Source organism: Bombina bombina, chromosome 9 (assembly GCF_027579735.1).
Source record: "Bombina bombina isolate aBomBom1 chromosome 9, aBomBom1.pri, whole genome shotgun sequence".
Taxonomy (NCBI): Eukaryota; Metazoa; Chordata; class Amphibia; order Anura; family Bombinatoridae; genus Bombina; species Bombina bombina.
In genome coordinates, this window is record NC_069507.1 from 266,317,297 (window position 1) to 266,338,599 (window position 21,303).

Here is a 21,303-nt window from a genome sequence, read left to right on the forward strand (position 1 = left end):
AAAAAAAAACCTAACACTAACCCCCAACGATCCACTTACAGTTCTTGAAGTCCCACTTGAAGAATCCATCCAGTCGGTGAAGTCCTCATCCAGGCGGCAAGAAGTCTGCATCCATGCAGCAAGAAATCTTCATCCAGACGGCATCTTCTATCTTCATCCATCCGGCGCAAAACGGGTCCATCCTAAAGACATCCGGTGCAGAGCATCATCTTAATACAGTTGCCGCCGTACACTGGAACTTCAATGCAAGTGACGCCATCAAAGATGGCGTCCCTTGCATTCCTATTAGCTGAAAGATTTCTATCAGCCAATAGGAATTAAAGCTGCTAAAATCCTATTGGCTGTTCCAATCAGCCAATAGGATTGAGCTCTCATCCTATTGGCTGTTCCAATCAGGATGCTCTGCACCGAATGTCTTCAGGATGGACCCACTCCGTGCCGGATGGATGAAAATAGAAGATGCCGTCTGGATGAAGACTTTGCCAGCTGGATGAAGATCGAAGAGGCCGCCTGGATGAAGGCTTCTTGCCGCCTGGGCTTTGCCATCTGGATGGATCCTTCAAGCGGGACTTCAATAACTGTAAGTGGATTGTCAGGGGTTAGTGTTAAGTTTTTTTAAGGGTTTTTTGGGTGGGTTTTTATTTTAGCTTAGGGTTTGGGCTTTTCATAAAAGAGCTTATTGCCATTTTTAGGGCATGAAAAAGGAGCTAAATGCCCTTTTAAGGGCAATGCCCATACAAATGCCCTTTTCAGGGCAATGGTTATATTAGTATTTTAGATAGTTATTTTATTTGGGGGGGTTGGTTGGGTGGGTGGTGGGTTTTACTGTTGGGGGGTTGTTTGTATTTTTTTTACAGGTAAAAGAGCTGATATATTTGGGGAAATGCCCCACAAAAGGCCCTTTTACGGGCCATTGGTAGTTTATTGTAGGCTAGGGTTTATTTTTTATTTTTGGGTGGGCTTTTTTATTTTGATAGGGCTATTAGATTAGGTGTAACATTTTTTATTTTTGATAATTTGGTTTGTTATTTTTCGTAATTTAGTGGGTTTTTCTTTTGTACTTTAGGACTTTGTAATAATGTTTAATTGTATATTTAAATAATTTTAGTAGGGTTAGGTTTTTAATATGTAATTTAGTTTATTTAATTGGTATTTTAATGTAATTTTAGTATAATAGTTAGGGTAGGTTAATTAATAGTTTAAAATTAGTTTATTTTTCATCTACAGGTTAGTTTTAATTTATTTGAAGATAGGGATGTAATTTTAATTTAAATTTAGCGGGTTGTTAGGTTTAGGTTAATAGGGTTAATAGGTTTAGTTAGTGGTGGTGATGTGGGAGGCCAGAGGTTTAGGGGTTATTAAGTTTATTTATGTTGCTGCGTTGTCGGGGAGCGGCGGAATAGGGGTTAATAACATTATGTAGGTGGCGGAGATATCAGGGGTGGCAGATTAGGGGTGTTTAGACTTGGGGTTTATGTTAGGGTGTTAGGTGTAAACGTAACTATTTTTCTACCATAGAAATCAATGGGGTATGGTTCATTATCCTGCAGCATCGAACATAAGCTTTCGGTGCTTTCATACTCCCATTGATTTCTATGGTATCCACGGCCTCAAGGGTGGTGGATTGAAAACCAGGTACTCTGCGTCCGAATAGCCGCAAAAGTACCTGTTAGAAGTTTGATAAATGGGAAAAAGTGTCAAATAGAGCCAAATGTGTATTCGGAACATCTGTAATGACGTAAGCATCGATCTGCATCGGATTGAGACCGACAGATCGTGTGTTACGTCACAAATTTCAACATTTGCCGGTCTTGAGGCTTTGATAACTAGGTCGGATCAATCTCGCAACAATTACGATGCAGAATTCCGGCGTATTTGGGGTTGACACTTTAATAGATAGGCCCTTTAATGTTTTAGGATTGTAAAAATATAGTTAAATGTGAATAACTTTTGGTGTGTTTTATCAAATGTCCTGAAATTTTTATAATATGTTCGAATAGACAGATTTTTGTATTGTGGGAAGTTTGGGGGAATTTGGTTAAAATCTAATTTCTTTTTTGTACGTTAAGCCACATTAAGCTCCCCAAAAAACAAGCTTAATGTCACTCATTTGCCTTGTGGGAAACCAAAATCCATGAATCTTCTAGGACAGACTTGGAAAGTGAAAAACTAACACCTAGATTACAAGTCTTGCGTTAGCCTTAAAAAGCAGCGTTGAAAGGTCCCAACGCTGCTTTTTAACGCCCGCTGGTATTACAAGTCTGACAGGTAAAGGTGTACCGCTCACTTTTTTTCCACAATTTTAACATACCGCAAATCCCCTTACGTCAATTGCGTATCCTAACTTTTCTATGGGATTTTCCTAACGCCGGTATTACGATTGCTGGAAAAAGTGAGCGGTACAGCCTCTCCTGTCAAGACTCCTACCGCATTTAAAAGTCAGTAGTTAAGAGTTTTATGGGCTAACGCCATAACATAAAACTCTTAACTAAAGTGCTAAAAAGTACACTAACACCCATAAACTACCTATTAACCCCTAAACCGAGCCCCCCCCACGTCGCAAACACTTAAAGTTTTTAACCCCTAATCTGCCGACCGGACATCGCCGCCACTTAAATAAATGTATTAACCCCTAAACCGCCGCATTCCCGCCTTGCAAACACTAGTTCAATTTTATTAACCCCTAATCTGCCGTCCCTAACATCGCCGACACCTACCTACATCCTACATTTATTAACCCCTAATCTGCCGCCCCTAATGTCGCCACCACTATACTAAATTTGTTAACCCCTAAACATAAGTCTAACCCTAAAACTAACTCCCCCTAACTTAAATATAATTTAAATAAAATGAAATAAAATTACTACAATTAATTAAATTATTCCTATTTAAAACTAAATACTTACCTATAAAATAAACCATAAGCTAGCTACAATATAACTAATAGTTACATTGTAGCTATCTTAGGGTTTATTTTTATTTTACAGGCAAGTTTGTATTTATTTTAACTAGGTAGAATAGTTACTAAATAGTTATTAACTATTTAATAACTACCTAGCTAAAATAAATACAAATTTACCTGTAAAATAAATCCTAAATTAAGTTACACTAACACCTAACACTACACTATCATTAAATTAAATCCCTAAATTAACTACAATTAATTACAATTAAATAAAATAAACTAAATTACGGAAACCCCCCCCCCGCCCCACTAAATTACAGAAAATAAAAAAGAAATTACAAATTTTTAAACTAATTACACCTAATCTAATCCCCCCTCACCTTCATTTACCATCAGTATCATTCGTCATAACGGATATACTTCATGTGTTCATCTCACTCATTTACATTCAGATGTGGATTTACAACTGTTGTGGCTTTGAATTGTGCTTAATATTACTTTGAAACTGGACTGTATTGCCGGCTTAGGTCATTGTTTAGGAGCTGAATGAGGGGCCCATGTGATTTGTTTGTCTGTTCTGTGTGTGTCTTAATGTTATGTGTTTAATTTAAATTTATTTAGGATGTTTTCTGCTTTATGAATTTTTGATTAAATTGCAACTTTATGATATCCATTGGTATTTTATTTATTTAAGGGATTGCTTGTTGTCCCGGTCTTTGTGGTTGCACTTTATACCGGTACAGCCTTCTCTCTTTTCATAGTTTTATTGTAGTAGATTCCACCAGGAAGCATATCCCTATATAAGTCATAAGATAGGTTGAGCTTTTTCATTTGTCCTTTTTATGCTTTTTATATAAAATGTATTTCCCCATAGGAAACAATGGGGTTGCGTTAGGAGCTGAACGCTGCTTTTTTGCAGGTGTTAGGTTTTTTTTCAGCCGAATCTGCCCCATTGTTTTCTATGGGGAAATCGTGCACGAGCACGTTCAGCCAGCTTACCCCTACCTTAAGCAGCGCTGGTATGGAGGTGAGATGTGGAGCTAAATTTTGCTCAACGCTCACTTTTTAGAGGCTAACGCCGGGTTGAAAACCTGTAATACCAGCGTTGTTTGTAGGTGAGTGGTGAGCTGGAACTGAGCGTTAGCAAAGCACAGCTTTACCGACAAAACTCGTAATCTAGCCATAAGTTTTTGCCAAGTTTCAAGTCAATTGATTGATGTTTAGGTGAATTTTGGTACATTAAGCTCTTTTTACATTAAGCTGCTCACATGAAATGTTTTAGGATTGTAAAAATATTGTTAAAAGTGAGTAACTTTTGGTATGTTTTATCAAATGTCCTTAAATTTTCAGAATATGTTTGAATCGATAGATTAATGTATTGTGAGAAGTTTGGGGAAATTGGTTAACATCTAAGTTCAATTTTGTACGTTAAGCCACATTAAGCTCCCCAAAAAACAAGCTTAATGTCACTCATTTGCCTTGTGGGAAACCAAAATCCATGAAAACATTTTTTGCGTTGTGCAAAATTATGCAGCAATTGATTAACATTTGGCCACTGTTTTACTCATTAAGCTTCATTAAGCCATTTTCACATTAAATGTTTTAGGATGTCCCAGGAAAGAGGTGATATGATAGCAACTTTCAAATATATTAAAGGGTTTAGTAAAACTGAGGCTGTGGGTACTTTATTTAAAATGGAAAATTCAAGAATAAGGGGTCATGAGCTCAAGCTAAAGGGCAGTAGATTTAGGAGTAATTTGAGGAAGCTTCTTTACAGAAAGAGTGATTGATTTATGGAATAAATTTCCTCAAGAGGTAGTAATGACAAACACTGTGGGGGACTTTAAAAATGCATGGGACAAGCAAAAGGCTCTTCTATGCACTAGATAGGTTTATACTTTTAGGTAATATCGGGCAGACTTGCTGGGCCTACGGCTCTTATCTGCCGTCAATATCTATATTATAGTAGTTATATAATAGTTTCTATAACATCCACCATCACATGCAGTGCAATGTGTCATGTATACCACATTTGCAGATATACATGAATATGCCCCTTTAATGTTATAGGATTTATTATTGTGAATTGCTTTGCTGCTTTCACAAATGTGTTGACATAGTTTGCAGAGAGCTTTATTGCAGCAACAAATAAAATACCATAAGCAGCTTCTTCTACAAAAACTACAAGAAAATAATGGGTTTAATTAAGAAATTAAGAAAGAAATGCAACACTTCACAAAACACAACAACAAAATTGTATCAAGAAGAAAAAGAAGAAACTTGCATGCCTGTCACAAAACAGAAGCAAACACCAAATGCAAGAAAATAGAGCTCCAGGTGACAGATCAACTACAACAAATGACCAAACATCCACTGACAATAACAGCACCTCATTCAAAACACAAACTGTCACCAACCAAGAAAACCATACAGAAAACTCAGGGGATTGTGAACCTTTTAAACTACCACCTGTCAGAACCAGAGATTTCAATACTGTCTAAAGGATTATCATTCTGACCAAGTACAAATCTAGACAATAAACAACTGTACTCAGACTTAGAAGAATTCTTCATGAGATTGCGGCTAAAGGATTTTTTCTATGACACAGAAAATACCAGCACTATGTAGGACTACAATGGAAGCAAAAAATAATACAAACTTTACACCTGCATCAGGACGCAACACCAAATTGGACAGCTATATTGAAAGCTTCTGGTTGAGAACTACATCCCTGATTAATACACAACAGAAAAAAATAATGTATAACCTCTCACATTTAGAAAAAAAACACTATAAAAAAACAAAGAAATAATGAAAATATTACCATTAAGCCTGAGAACAAAGGATGAACAGTGGTGATCATGAATACACAGGACTACATCACAGAGGGAAATAGACAATTATCAGATCAAACTTATTACAAAAAAACTGAAAAAGGACCCCACCTAGGAATACACTTTGCAACTTAGAAAACTAATATAAACATTACCTAAACACACTAAAAAAAAACTGGACAAATTGTTGCCCTCTAACCCTAGCATAGGGACATTCTACATGTCACAAAAATCAACAAATCAGGGAACCCAGGGAGACCAATAATAATAGGCATGGACACTCTGACTGAGCAAATATCGGGCCTAGTGGAGAATATTCTTAAGCCCTTAGTTATTAACACCACTAGCTTTATAAAAGACACCACTGATTTTCTTAGCAAAATCAGCCAGATAACAGAATTGCCAGAGGATACTATACTTGTGACAATAGATGTCTAATTCCTGTACAGAAATATTATACATAAAGATGGTATTGATGCTGATTAAGCTTTCTTTCCTTAGACAGCTCTAGCCAGACATATAGTGCTTCTACAGTCAGTAAACTTACAGAATATATACTAACCCACAATTATTTCATCTTCAACAACTCCATCTATCTACAAACCATGTGAACCAAAATGGTACCAGAGTAATCAAACCTCTTTATGGCTGATTTAGAACAGAGATTCCTAGCTAGTCACTCTCACAAACCCTTCAAATACTTTTACTGCATGGATGATATATTTACAAAAGGAGAAAAAAACTAGAACATATTCATAAATAATTTAATCTATTTCATGCATCAATCAAACTTAAAATGAACTTTTCTAAAGACTGTGTCAGCTTCCTGGATACAGCCATACATCCATCATAAATGGCAAACTGCACTCATCTGTATACAGGAAACCAACAGATAGATGCAGCTACCTCTACAGCTCCAGCTCCCACCCCAATCACATTAAAAAATCCATAATCTACAGTAAGGCTACCAGATATCACAGAATTTGCTCAGATACCAAGGATCGTGACAATCACCTCATCACACTGTCCCAATTTCTGAGAAAAGGGTTAGAAAACAAGGGTTATAAATAAAAAAAATAACTCTGCTCTTAATACTCCACATGAACAGTTACTACAATACAGGGAAAACATATCACGTATCCCACTAGTAGTCAAATATAGCCCTGCTCTAGAAGGGACATAAAAGACTTACAGCCACTACTCAGAGGATCCCACACTCAAAAAAATATTTTAACAACCCCTATCCTGGCATTCAGACAACCACCCAACCTAAAACAGAAACTGGTCCAAAGAAAGCTACCCCTTGTTAAAAAGAACACCCAGAATGGAACCAAGCGCTGCTATAAAGCTCTCTGCAAACTATGTCAACACATTTGTGAAAGCAGCAAAGCAAATCACAAGAGTAAATCCTATAACATTAAAGGGGCATATTCATGTATATCTGTAAATGTGGTATACATGATACATTGCCCTGCATGTGAAGTGGGATGTTACATTGGAGAAACTAGCCAAGAACTTCACCTTCGGATGAACTTACACAGACACTCAATCAAAAACCACTGTGAAACAAAATACTGCACCCCTGTTGGTCACCATTTCACCCAACCTGACCACTCCATCCAAAACCTCAAAATCAAGATTCTCAGAGGCAACTTCAAAAACACCATGGAAAGAAAAACCTTTGAAATGAAAATGATAATGCTCTTCAACCTGCTAAATTTTGGATGAAATGTGGACTCTGGGTTCTTAACACATTATCAAAAATTTTAGTAATGTACTTTCATATAGTCAATTACATTGTATATTCCATACCCTTTATGCATCGGTACACAGGTAAGCCTTTGGCCCATTTATCAAGCTCCGAATGGAGCTTGAGGGCCCGTGTTTCTGGCGAGTCTTCTAAAGACCGCTGCTCCATAACCCTGTCCGCCTGCTCTGATGAGGTGGACAGAGATCGCCACAATTCAACCCGATTGAGAACGATCGGGTTGATTGACTCCCCCCTGCTGGTGGCTGATTGGTCGCGAGTCTGCAGGGGGCGGCATTGAACCAGAAGCTCACAAGAGCTGCTGGTGCAATGCTGAATACGTAGAGCGTATTGCTCTCCGCATTCAGCGATGTCTGTCGGACCTGATCCGCACTGTCGGATCAGGTCCGACAGACATTTGATAAATAGGCCTCTATGTCCATATTTTTGCCATTATTATTATTATTATTATTATATATATATTTTTTTCTTTCTTTGATTCCATGTTGATATATAACTTCATGTCAGTATATGCTCTATGTAAAACTATATTTCCCCTGTCTGCTGTCCTACACTGGACACTGTCTGCCTCTGTCACCTAAGCCCCCCTCATGATTTTACAACACCCCCTCCTCTCCTTGCACTCAGACCTCTGTAACACTTTCTGTCCTTTTTAGCCATTTAGTCTTTCAAGATATAATCTGTAGATTCCATTGAATTCGTCAGTATTGCTTCAGACTTGAAAAGGGAAGTTATTAGTCCGAAAGCTTGTCAACTTATAAATGTATAGTGTCCAATAATAAAAAAGTATCATTGCTCAATGCAATACTCTTGTTATTTATATATATATATATATATATATATATATATATATATATATATATATATATATGTGTGTGTGTATGCATTTATGTATTATAGACATATATAAGCATATAAACACATAAACACATATGTATACACATATAGACATATATATGCATATAAACACATAAATATGTCCTATGTATACACATAGACATATATACACATATAAACACATATGAACACATAAATACATATGTATACACATATAGACATATATACACATATAAACACATAAATACATATGTATACACAAAGACATATATACACATATAAACACATAAATACATATGTATACACATATAGACATATATACGCATATAAACACATAAATACATATGTATACACATATAGACATATATACGCATATAAACACATAAATACATATGTATACACATATAGACATATATACGCATATAAACACATAAATACATATGTATACACATATAGACATATATACGCATATAAACACATAAATACATATGTATACACATATAGACATATATACGCATATAAACACATGAATACATATGTATACACATATAGACATATATACGCATATATACGCATATAGACATATATACGCATATAAACACATAAATACATATGTATACACATATAGACATATATATAAGTGCATTGGAACCCTTTGCAGATGGAAACAGGTAAAACATATTTTATGCAATATTCATATTTAATAAAATGTTATGTTGTGTATTTACTGTAAATATTTCACATCTTAATATTCTGCACATAGCAGAATATGTATTTACTACAAACCTGCAGAGTAACGCAGCCTTATCATATAAACCACTGATTCACATAGTCTATTTTACACCCACCTCTTTACTACAAACCTGCAGAGTATCGCAGCCTTACCATATAAACCACTGATTCATATAGTCTATTTTACACCCACCCCTTTACTACAAATGTGCAGAGTATCGCAACATTACCATATATACCACTGATTCACATAGTCTGTTTTACACCCACCTCTTTACTACAAACCTGCAGAGTATCGCAGCCTTACCATATATACCACTGATTCACATAGTCTGTTACACCCACCTCTTTACTACAAACCTGCAGAGTGTCGCAACCTTACCATATATACCACTGATTCACATAGTCTATTTCCTCTTTACTACAAACCTGCAGAGTATCGCAGCCTTACCATATAAACCACTGATTCACATAGTCTGTTTTACACTCACTTCTTTACTACAAACCTGCAGAGTATCGCAGCCTTACCATATGTACCACTGATTCACCCAGTCCGTCTTGGAGCAGCTGCAGTGAAAAAAATTAAAGGGTCAAAGAAATTGGAGGGAGATCAAAGTCATATAGCACTGGTGTGTAAGTGCTGTGATATGATCTGTGCACTGTACAGTGCTGTGATATGATCTGTGTACTGTACAGTGCTGTGATGTGATCTGTGTACTGTACAGTGCTGTGATGTGATCTGTGTACTGTACAGTGCTGTGATGTGATCTGTGTACTGTACAGTGCTGTGATATGATCTGTGTACTGTACAGTGCTGTGATGTGATCTGTGTACTGTACAGTGCTGTGATGTGATCTGTGTACTGTACAGTGCTGTGATATGATCTGTGTACTGTAAAGTGCTGTGATGTGATCTGTGTACTGTACAGTGCTGTGATGTGATCTGTGTACTGTACAGTGCTGTGATATGATCTGTGTACTGTACAGTGCTGTGATGTGATCTGTGTACTGTACAGTGCTGTGATGTGATCTGTGTACTGTACAGTGCTGTGATATGATCTGTGTACTGTACAGTGCTGTGATGTGATCTGTGTACTGTACAGTGCTGTGATGTGATCTGTGTACTGTACAGTGCTGTGATATGATCTGTGTACTGTACAGTGCTGTGATGTGATCTGTGTACTGTACAGTGCTGTGATGTGATCTGTGTACTGTACAGTGCTGTGATGTGATCTGTGTACTGTACAGTGCTGTGATATGATCTGTGTACTGTACAGTGCTGTGATGTGATCTGTGTACTGTACAGTGCTGTGATGTGATCTGTGTACTGTACAGTGCTGTGATATGATCTGTGTACTGTACAGTGCTGTGATATACTATGTGTACTGTACAGTGCTGTGATATGATCTGTGTACTGTACAGTGCTGTGATATGATCTGTGTACTGTACAGTGCTGTGATGTGATCTGTGTACTGTACAGTGCTGTGATGTGATCTGTGTACTGTACAGTGCTGTGATATGATCTGTGTACTGTACAGTGCTGTGATGTGATCTGTGTACTGTACAGTGCTGTGATATGATCTGTGTACTGTACAGTGCTGTGATATGATCTGTGTACTGTACAGTGCTGTGATGTGATCTGTGTACTGTACAGTGCTGTGATGTGATCTGTGTACTGTACAGTGCTGTGATATGATCTGTGTACTGTACAGTGCTGTGATGTGATCTGTGTACTGTACAGTGCTGTGATGTGATCTGTGTACTGTACAGTGCTGTGATATGATCTGTGTACTGTACAGTGCTGTGATGTGATCTGTGTACTGTACAGTGCTGTGATGTGATCTGTGTACTGTACAGTGCTGTGATATGATCTGTGTACTGTACAGTGCTGTGATGTGATCTGTGTACTGTACAGTGCTGTGATGTGATCTGTGTACTGTACAGTGCTGTGATATGATCTGTGTACTGTACAGTGCTGTGATGTGATCTGTGTACTGTACAGTGCTGTGATGTGATCTGTGTACTGTACAGTGCTGTGATATGATCTGTGTACTGTACAGTGCTGTGATATACTATGTGTACTGTACAGTGCTGTGATATGATCTGTGTACTGTACAGTGCTGTGATATGATCTGTGTACTGTACAGTGCTGTGATATGATCTGTGTACTGTACAGTGCTGTGATATGATCTGTGTACTGTACAATGCCCTGATATGCTTTTTTTTTTTTTTATTATTGGGAGCGAAACATGAGATTAAAATCCTCCACTAAGCACACAATATAGAAAGAATAACTCCTTGCTCATTAATAAATCTAGACAAGTAAGAAGAATGAAAACCTCTAGATACTGTGGGCGATATTACATATGCAGCGTCGCCCACAAAAACTGATGCCGCCGGTGTTTAGTCCGGTTTAGCTATCACATATATGGTGCCGCATATAAATGGGGCGTGTATATTTCACCCGCCGCCCGCTACTTTTACTTCCATAAGCTAACAGAACCACGTCGCAAGTTGGTATCACATATTCAGCGCAAGGACTTACACGGCGAAAATGGAGACATTTTACTCCATTTTCACCTCCCCACACATAGGCAGGCGCATCAAGTCTTACGCTGAAAATGTGAGCACCGTAACTCCCTGAAAATAGAAACTAACACCTAACACATGCACAATATCTACCTGTCAACCGCAATACCCCACCGCAATAACTAATAAAGTATATTAACCCCTAATCCGCCAAACCCCCACAGCGCAATATGCTGAATTAAACTATTAACCGCTAATCCGTCATTCACCCACATCGCAAACTACCTAATAAAGTATATTAACCCCTAATCTTCCAAAACCCCACATCCCAATATGCCTAAATAAACTTTTAACACCTAAACTGCCAAACCCCCAAAACGCAAAAACTAATTAAATTACTAAGCCCCCTAACACCCCCTAAATTAACCCCAATTACCTAAAATTAAAAATACTAAGTTACAATTAAAATAAAAAACCTATTACTTTAAAAATAAAAAAACTAAGTTTAAATTAACTTAAAATTACAAAAAATTAAAAAAGTCTAACATTACAGAAAATATTAAACCAAATTAGCAAAAATAAAAAAATTAAACCTAATCTCTATGAAAATAAAAAAGCCCCCCCCCCCAATAAAAACACCCCCTAATCTAAACTAAACTACCAACAGCTCTTTTGCTTTTAAAAAAAACTAGGTTCCCCCTAACGGTAACCCCCCCACTCATCAAACCCCCCCAAAATAAAAAAAACTAACACTAAAAAATCCTAAACTACCGATTGCCCATAAAGGGGCATTTGCATGGGCATTGCTCTTAAAAGGGCATTTAGCTCTTTTACTGCCCTTAAAAGGGCATTTAGCTTTAGCGCCAAATAAAATCCCTAATCTAAAAAATAACCCCCCCCAAAAAAGGCTAAGTCTAACCTCCAGATAGGTACTCATGGTTCCTGAGGTCCAGCGGTGAAGTCTTCTTCAAAGCCGCAACATCTTTTTCCATCACGGCAACCTCTTCTATCTTCATCCAGGACCGCAGAACTGAAGACCGGCGACTGCGGAGCCATGGAGCGTGGAGGATCTTCTTCGTACGAACACCGCCGTACACTGAATATTGAATGCAAGTTACATGTTTAAATATGGCGTACCTTGCATTCCTATTGGCTGATTTGAATCTTCAAATTCAAATCAGTCAAAAGGATGAGAGCTACTGAAATCCTATTGGCTGATTTGAACACGGCTAAAATCTGTCATATTCCTACCTCAGTGAATAAGTACCCCGGGGGGTTGAAAATGGGAGGATTTTGCAATCAAGATTGTGGCAAAACAGTAAACAATTAAACGGAAAGTGCCGAATATTATGAAGTTTATTATTATTATTATTAGTAGTAGATTCGTCAGCGCTGTCAATGGGTACAAAGATAAAAGTACAATACAATATAAGATACCGGACAAAATTTAACAAACAAATACAGGGGGATGGTCAACAGTGTCAAAGAAAGCAGACAGGTCAAGTAAGATTGTTATTAACCTTGGTGAGGGCAGTCTCAGTTGAGTGTTGGAGGCGGAAGCCAGATTGCAGTGGGTCAAGCAATGAGTTGGAGGACAGGAAGTTGGTTAGGTCATCGAAAACTAGTTTTCCCAGGACTTTTGAAGCTAGCTGAAGCAGTGATATGGGGCAGTAGTTTGCAGGAGAATTTGGGTCAGCTGAGGGTTTTTTGAGGATGGGGGGTGACCTTTGCATGTTTGAAGGAAGATGGGAATGAACTAGTAGTAAGGGATAGGTTAAATATGTGGGTAAGAACTGGAGTGAGTGTAGAAGACAGATAAGATATTAGAAGTGGGCAGGTAGTGAGGTGTGAGGAAGACAATAGGGAACCTACTACATTCTCATTGGTTGGGGGGAGGGTGCAGAGAGTGGGGGAGGGGGTGACTGGGGGTGGAGATGGAATGTTGCAGTCTTGTGTTTTGGATGTTGCTTTGTATGGTAAGTGTTTTTTTAAAAAGTAGTCAGCGAGGTCTTGAGCACTAAAATCAGATTAAGGGGGTGGTGCAGGCGGGTAGAGGAGAGAGTTGAAAACGGAGAAGAGTCGTTTAGGGTTTGAGGAGTGAGTGGATATAAGAGAAGAGAAGTAGGATTGCTTAGATAAGTGAAGGGCAGAGGTGTAAGAATAAAGAATGAACTTATAGTGGAGGAAATTGGGATCAGAGTGGGATTTCCGCCAGATAAGCTCAGCAGCACGGGAGCATTTTTGTAGGTAGCGTGTTTGCTGAGAGTGCCAGGGCTGGAGCTGACGACGTGGGGCTTTGCGTAGTTGTGGAGAAGCAAGAGTGTCAAGTGCAGAGGAGAGAGTATTGTTATAGTGGCTGTAGCAAGGTCAGGGCAGGATATTGTGGAAGTGTAGAGGGGAGTTTTTAATAAGGTTGGACAGTTAAAGATGATCCACAGAGTGCAGATTTCTACAAGTGCAAGGACAAGAAGAAGGTTTAGCCTGTACATTAAGATTATAGCGAAAACAATTGTATGTAAGTGCACCAGATGGGGTACCAATGGCGCACTGCAACAAATTAGGGGGCGCCCACCAATATTCAGTGATACCAGTATGTGAGACACACAAGGAACCTAGTATAGCTAAATAAATATACACATATACATACCTAAAAATACATGTGCATACTGTATGTGAATATATGTGGCTAAAATGGTGTGAAAAAATTATAAAATAACACTACAAGAAGTATTAATAGAAAGTGCTACAATGTAAGATGCAATAATAAAAAGTGCAACAGGTAGTGAATATGATGTAACTGTAACAATATCCAATCTAGGTAACATAGATTAGATAAAATGTGACAAAATCAATTACAAATAAAATATCAAAAATAAAACTAATAGCAATAAGGTAGAGTTTAATTAATCACTACAACATTAGAAAGTGTAAAAATAAAAATAAAAACACAATTGGGCACAGTTAAAGAGAGTCCACAAGTGCATGATCAGGGAATAACAAAATATGTCCTTATATGAATGAAATGTGCAATGTAATGTTCCTTTAATCAGATGGTGATGAAACAGTGGTATATCCACTGAGAAACGCGTTGCTTTTAAATAAACCCCTTTTAACCCCTTAATGACCGAGGACGTGCAGGGTACGTCCTCAGAAAAAAGGCAGTTAATGCCTGAGAACGTACCCTGCACGTCCTCGGTGTGGAAAGCAGCTGGAAGCGATCCTGCTCGCTTCCAGCTGCTTTCCGGTTATTGCAGTGATGCCTCGATATGGAGGCATCCTGCAATAACCTTAGATGGCCATCCGATGCAGAGAGAGCCACTCTGTGGCCCTCTCTGCACCGGACATCGATGGCCGGTATCGTTGGTGGGTGGGAGCCGGTGTGGGAGGTGGGTGGCGGCCATCGATGGCCCTTGTCATGTGGAGGGGGGCGGGATCGTGGGCGTGCAAGTCCGGGCGCGCGCGGGGGCGCGCGCACGTGCACGAGGGGGCGCGCGCGGGGGCGCGCCGGGGCAGGGACCGGGTGGGGACCGCTGCACTACAGAAAAAAATGTGTCCCAAAATAAAAGTGGGACAAGTAATTTTAAAAAAAAACACCTTATTCGGTATTTAGGTGGTGGGGGTTGGTCGGGGGGGGGGGGGGGTGGGGGGAAATAACAAAAAATAAAAATTAAATAAATATTTGATTGTGAAAAATGGGTACTGGCAGACAGCTGCCAGTACCCAAGATGGCCCCCAATAAGGCAGAGGGGGAGGCTTAGAGAGCTGTTTTGGGGGGGATCAGGGAGGTTGGGGGCTAAGGGGGATCCTAAACACAGCATATGTAAATATGCTTTTTTTTTTTTCTTTTTAAAAAAAAAAAAATCTTTTATTTTAGTACTGGCAGACTTTCTGCCAGTACTTAAGATGGCGGGGACAATAGTGGGGTGGGGGAGGGAAGGGAGCTGTTTGGGAGGGATCAGGGGGTGGGATGTGTCAGGTGGGAGGCTGAACTCTACACTAAAGCTAAAATTAACCCTGCAAGCTCCCTACACACTACCTAATTAACCCCTTCACTGCTAGCCATAATACACGTGTGATGCGCAGCAGCATTTAGCGACTTTCTAATTACCAAAAAGCAACGCCAAAGTCATATATGTCTGCTATTTCTGAACAAAGGGCATCCCAGAGAAGCATTTACAACCATTTGTGCCATAATTGCACAAGCTGTTTGTAAATAATTTCAGTGAGAAACCTAAAATTGTGAAAAAATTAACGTTTTTTTTAATTTGATCGCATTTGGCGGTGAAATGGTGGCATGAAATATACCAAAATGGGCCTATATCAATACTTGGGGTTGTCTACTACACTACACTAAAGCTAAAATTAACCCTAGAAGCTCCCTACATGCTCCCTAATTAACCCCTTCACTGCTGGGCATAATACGCGTATTTTGCGCAGGGGCATTTAGCAGCCTTCTAATTACCAAAAAGCAAAGCCAAAGCCATATATGTCTGCTATTTCTGAACAAAGGGGATCCCAGAGAAGCATTTACAACCATTTATGCTATAATTGCATAAGTTGTTTGTAAATAATTTCAGTGAGAAACCTAAAGTTTGTGAAAATATTTGTGAAAAAGTGAAAAAAATTTTTTATTTGATCGCATTTGGCGGTGAAATGGTGGCATGAAATATACCAAAATGGGCCTAGATCAATACTTTGGGATGTCTTCTAAAAAAAAATATATACATGTCAATGGATATTCAGGGATTCCTGAAAGATATTAGTGTTCCAATGTAACTAGCGCTAATTTTGAAAAAAAGTGGTTTGGAAATAGCAAAGTGCTACTTGTATTTATGGCCCTATAACTTGCAAAAAAAGCAAAGAACATGTAAACATTGGGTATTTCTAAACTCAGGACAAAATTTAGAAACTATTTAGCATGGGTGTTTTTTGGTGGTTGTAGATGTGTAACAGATTTTGGGGGTCAAAGTTAGAAAAAATGTGTTTTTTTTCCATTTTTTCCTCATATTTTATAATGTTTTTTATAGTAAATTATAAGATATGATGAAAATTATGGTATCTTTTGAAAGTCAATTTAATGGCGAGAAAAACGGTATATAATATGTGTGGGTACAGTAAATGAGTAAGAGGAAAATTACAGCTAAACACAAACACCGCAAAAATGTAAAAATAGCCTTGGTCCCAAACGGACAGAAAATGGAAAAGTGCTGCGGTCATTAAGGGGTTAACTGGAACTATCATTTTATTGTATACTTTATATACAATCTCAGCAGCACTTTTTATCCCTTTTATTGCCTAATTGGCAACCTGAGTGCTCTTTTGCACTGCCTTCCAGCCTGTCTGGCTAAACTGTTTGCACATTCAGCTAATTGAGCTGACACCCTGCAGGACTCCTTTCTACAGAACTGTGCTGATGCTGTGTTGGGGATCTGTTTCCACTCAAGCTTCCTGAAATAACCAGGGTTTGTCTCGCTGGGGGGACCGGTGTGCCCCAGCTCGCCTCTCACGCACCACTGGTGGTGCCTGCAAACACGTGAGTTGCCATTTGTCTGTTTCTTGCAGCATTTCACTTGTCCTAACATACTCACCCTATGAAGCGCCTCCATTTCTGATTAACATTATAGGTGAGCAGATGGTGGTCTGAGATGGGAAATGGGCGACAGGTGACATCAGAGAGAGAGCAGAGCTAGGAGAATACCAGATCGATAGTGTCCATCTTGGTGAGTAGGGAATAGGGTGGATTGTGAGAGACCAAAGGAGTTTGTGAGTGAGAGAAGTTTAGAGGCAGCAGGGCTAGATGGCTTATCAATGGGGATGTTGAATTCCCCCAGGTATATTTGTAGAGAGAAAGTGAGAAAGCCCGGTGGCAAAGTTGTCAAGGAATTGGGAGGTCAGTCCAGGGGGGCGATAGATAAGTGCCACTCTGAGGGAGAGGGGGGAGAACAGGCCAATGCAGCGGACTACAAAGTAGGAAAAGGAGAGAGATTGATGAGGAGGCAGGTGCTGATAAGAGCAGGAGGGGGAGACTAAGATTCCAACACCGCCACCGTGTCTCTCACCTGGCCTAAGTGTAAGGCTAAAGTGGTGACCTCTTGAGATCAGCAATGGAAGCAGTGTCAGAAGACGATAGCCAGTTTTCAGTAGTTGCTAGAAGATTGAAAACGTTAGAAACAAACCGGCCATGAACAGTTGTAAGTTTAAGGAATTTCACTTGTATTTTGGTTAATGCAAACTTTTTTTAAGGTTAAGGGAATTTGTCTATAAGCAGATTGAAGTAAAAGGAAAGACATTGTGAGTGGACCTCATTTGCTTAGATTACCCAGAATCCTTTGCTTCATTGGAAACAATGCATCTAGAGTTTTTCTGTAGGAAAACAATTCTTCGGACTTATCTAGATTTGTTAATCAAATACATAATGATTTATTCTCGCTACATTTTGTGCATAGTGGATATTAATCTTAATTTTCGCCTCCCCATAATTTTAAAAGTTGTTGTTTGAGAGAGAGAGAGAGAGAGAGAGAGAGAGAGAGAGAGAGAGAGAGAGAGAGAGAGAGAGAGAGAGAGAGAGAGAGAGAGATAGATAGATATATATATATATATATGTACAGGAAGCACTCCAAAGGTCTTGCATATATTAATCACTTTATTAGTGAACGTTTTCGGGCCCAAAATGACCCGTCCTCAGACTTAGAGATCTCTGTAAGTCTGAGGACGGGTCATTTTGGGCCCGAAAACGTTCACTAATAAAGTGATTAATATATGCAAGACCTTTGGAGTGCTACCTGTTCGTCTATATACATTGCTTTTGAATAGCACCCAAGGCTGTTGTGGATTTAGTTCTGGAGTGCACTTTGTTGGAAACACACATATATATATATATTAATAGAAATTATAGCATAGGCAAAAAGCACATCTAAGCAAGTATTCCTGCTTGCCTTTACTTGTTTAAAGTGCTAATTGCCAATACAATTAATTCTGTAAAAAATGGGGGATTTTAATCTCATGCTTTTATTCCCACCATAATTTAACTAAATGTGTATATATATATATATATATATATATATATTATAAAGGGCCAGGTGTGTTTGTCTGAAGCTGTAATGCACAGTAGAGACTGCGTGAGGACAAACACACCTGGCCTTAGAAAAACGCACCTGGCACCTGATCCGTAATAGACTGTGCGTGAGGCAGTGGCGTGTTAGGATCAATCAGTAGCGCGTCTCTGTCTGCCGTGAGAATGGTGGGTGGTAGTGGGCGGGACATGGCAGACGAGGGCGTGACGGGGGCTGGGCCAGGTGGATGGGACTGCTGCACTGCAGAAAATGGCCCGTGTACAGGGAGGGATGGGGCAGCTACACTATAGAAAAGGGGTTGCTACAGAAAAAAGGGGACAGGGAGGGATGGGGCAGCTACACTACAGAAAAGGGGTTGCTACACAAAAAAAAAGGACAGAGAGGAATGGGGCAGCTACACTACAGAAAAGGGGTTGCTACATAAAAAAGGGACAGGGAGGGATGGGGCAGCTACACTACAGAAAAGGGGTTGCTACACAAAAAAGGGACAGGGAGGGATGGGGCAGCTACACTACAGAAAAGAGGTTGCTACATAAAATAGGGGACAGGGAGGGATGGGGCAGCTACACTACAGAAAAGAGGTTGCTACATAAAATAGGGGACAGGGAGGGATGGGGTAGCTACACTACAGAAAAGGGGTTGCTACATAAAAAAAGGGACAGGGAGGGATGGGGCAGCTACACTACAGAAAAGGGGTTGCTACATAAAAAAGGGACAGGGAGGGATGGGGCAGCTACACTACAGAAAAGGGGATGCTACATAAAAAAAGGGACAGGGAGGGATGGGGCAGCTACACTACAGTAAAGGGATTGCTACACAAAAAAAGGGACAGGGAGGGATGAGGCAGCTACACTGCAGAAAAGGGGTTGCTACATAAAAAAGGGACAGGGAGGGATGGGGCAGCTACACTACAGAAAAGAGGTTGCTACACAAAAAAAGGACAGGGAGGGATGGGGCAGCTACACTACAGAAAAGAGGTTGCTACACAAAAAAAGGACAGGGAGGGATGAGGCAGCTACACTACAGTAAAGGGATTGCTACACAAAAAAAGGGACAGGGAGGGATGGGGCAGCTACACTACAGAAAAGGGGTTGCTACACAAAAAAGGGGATAGGGAAGAATGGGGCAGCTACACTACAGAAAAGGGATTGCTACACAAAAAAGGGGACAGGGAGGGATGGGGCAGCTACATTACAGAAAAGAGGTTGCTACACAAAAAAGGGACAGGGAGAGATGGGGCAGCTACACTACAGTAAAGGGTTGCTACACAAAAAAGGGGCAGGGAGGGATGGGGCAGCTACACTACAGAAAAGGGGTTGCTATACAAAAAAGGGGCAGGGAGGGATGGGGCAGCTACACTACAGAAAAGGGGTTTGCGGGTGCGGGGGGGTACTAAATCAAGATCGCGGGAGGGGGAGTGTGTGGGACCACTACACTACAGAAAAAAAATAAAAAAAGGGGTTTATAGGTACTGGCAGACAGCTGCCAGTACCTAAGATGGTGGCAATAGTTAGAGGGGGGGGGGGGGGGGATCAGGGAGGTTGGAGGGTAAGGGGGATACTACACTGCAGAAAGATAAGGATAGAGAGATAAGGATAGAGAGATAAGGATAGAGAGATAAGGATAGAGAGATAAGGATAGAGAGATAAGGATAGAGAGGTCGGGATAAAAGGATAGAGGGATAGAGGGAGAAGGATAGATGTTTAGAGGGAAAGGGATAGGGAGAGGGTTAGAGAGATAGGGATAGAGAGATAGGGATAGAGAGATAGGGATAGAGAGATAGGGATAGAGAGATAGGGATAGAGAGATAGGGATAGAGAGATAGGGATAGAGAAATAGGTATATTTTTTTCCTTAAACATTTTGGCCGTGTACACAGGCTTTAACACTAGTATATATATAATTTATTCTCTCTACATGTTGTGCATAGTGGATTTTAATCTCACTTTTCAACTCCCCATAATTTAGTTATTATATATACAGTATATATATATGTGTGTGTGTGTATGTGTTTATATGTATGTGTGCAGTATAATATACTGTATAAATGTGTGTGTGTTTATATTTATGTGTGCATAATATAGATATATATGTGTGTGTGTGTGTGTATATACTGCATATATATATATTATGCACACATACATATAAACACACACACACATATATATCTATATTATGCACACATAAATATAAACACACACACACATTTATACAGTATATTATACTGCACACATACATATAAACACATACACACACACACATATATATATACACATGTAACTTATCAGATAATCAGGTAGTCCTTGTGCCACCCTAGGTAATCATGAGTATTTTGTTTGATGGTCTCATTACTCACTGTCTTGAGTTTTCACAGTCAGATTCACAACTTGCTGGGGAAACCTGTAACATAACCAGCGTGAGTAAGACCTGCACAGTACACATGTAATTATCACACAAACATACACAACAGTAAAACACTAACACCACAAAATCATTTGCCAATACTGGTGTCTGCTGTTCTGTGTGCCAATACTGGTGCCTACTGCTCTGTGTGCCAGCTGGTGCCTGCTGCTCTGTGTGCCAATACTGGTTTCTGCTGCTCTGTGTGCCAATACTGGTGTCTGCTG

General features: G+C 39.5%; 1 protein-coding gene across 1 annotated transcript in view; it reads right to left on the minus strand.

Annotated features, from left to right (window-relative positions):
- The window catches only part of TMEM52B (transmembrane protein 52B), an 84,084-nt gene that overhangs the window by 40,769 nt on the left and 22,012 nt on the right, over positions 1–21,303 (minus strand). The window contains exons 3-4 of the mRNA XM_053693043.1: positions 21,033–21,076; positions 9,605–9,643 (exon numbers count right to left, since the gene is read on the minus strand). Coding sequence (XP_053549018.1) covers positions 9,605–9,643; positions 21,033–21,076 — 83 coding nt within the window. The remainder of the gene's footprint in view (positions 1–9,604; positions 9,644–21,032; positions 21,077–21,303) is intronic.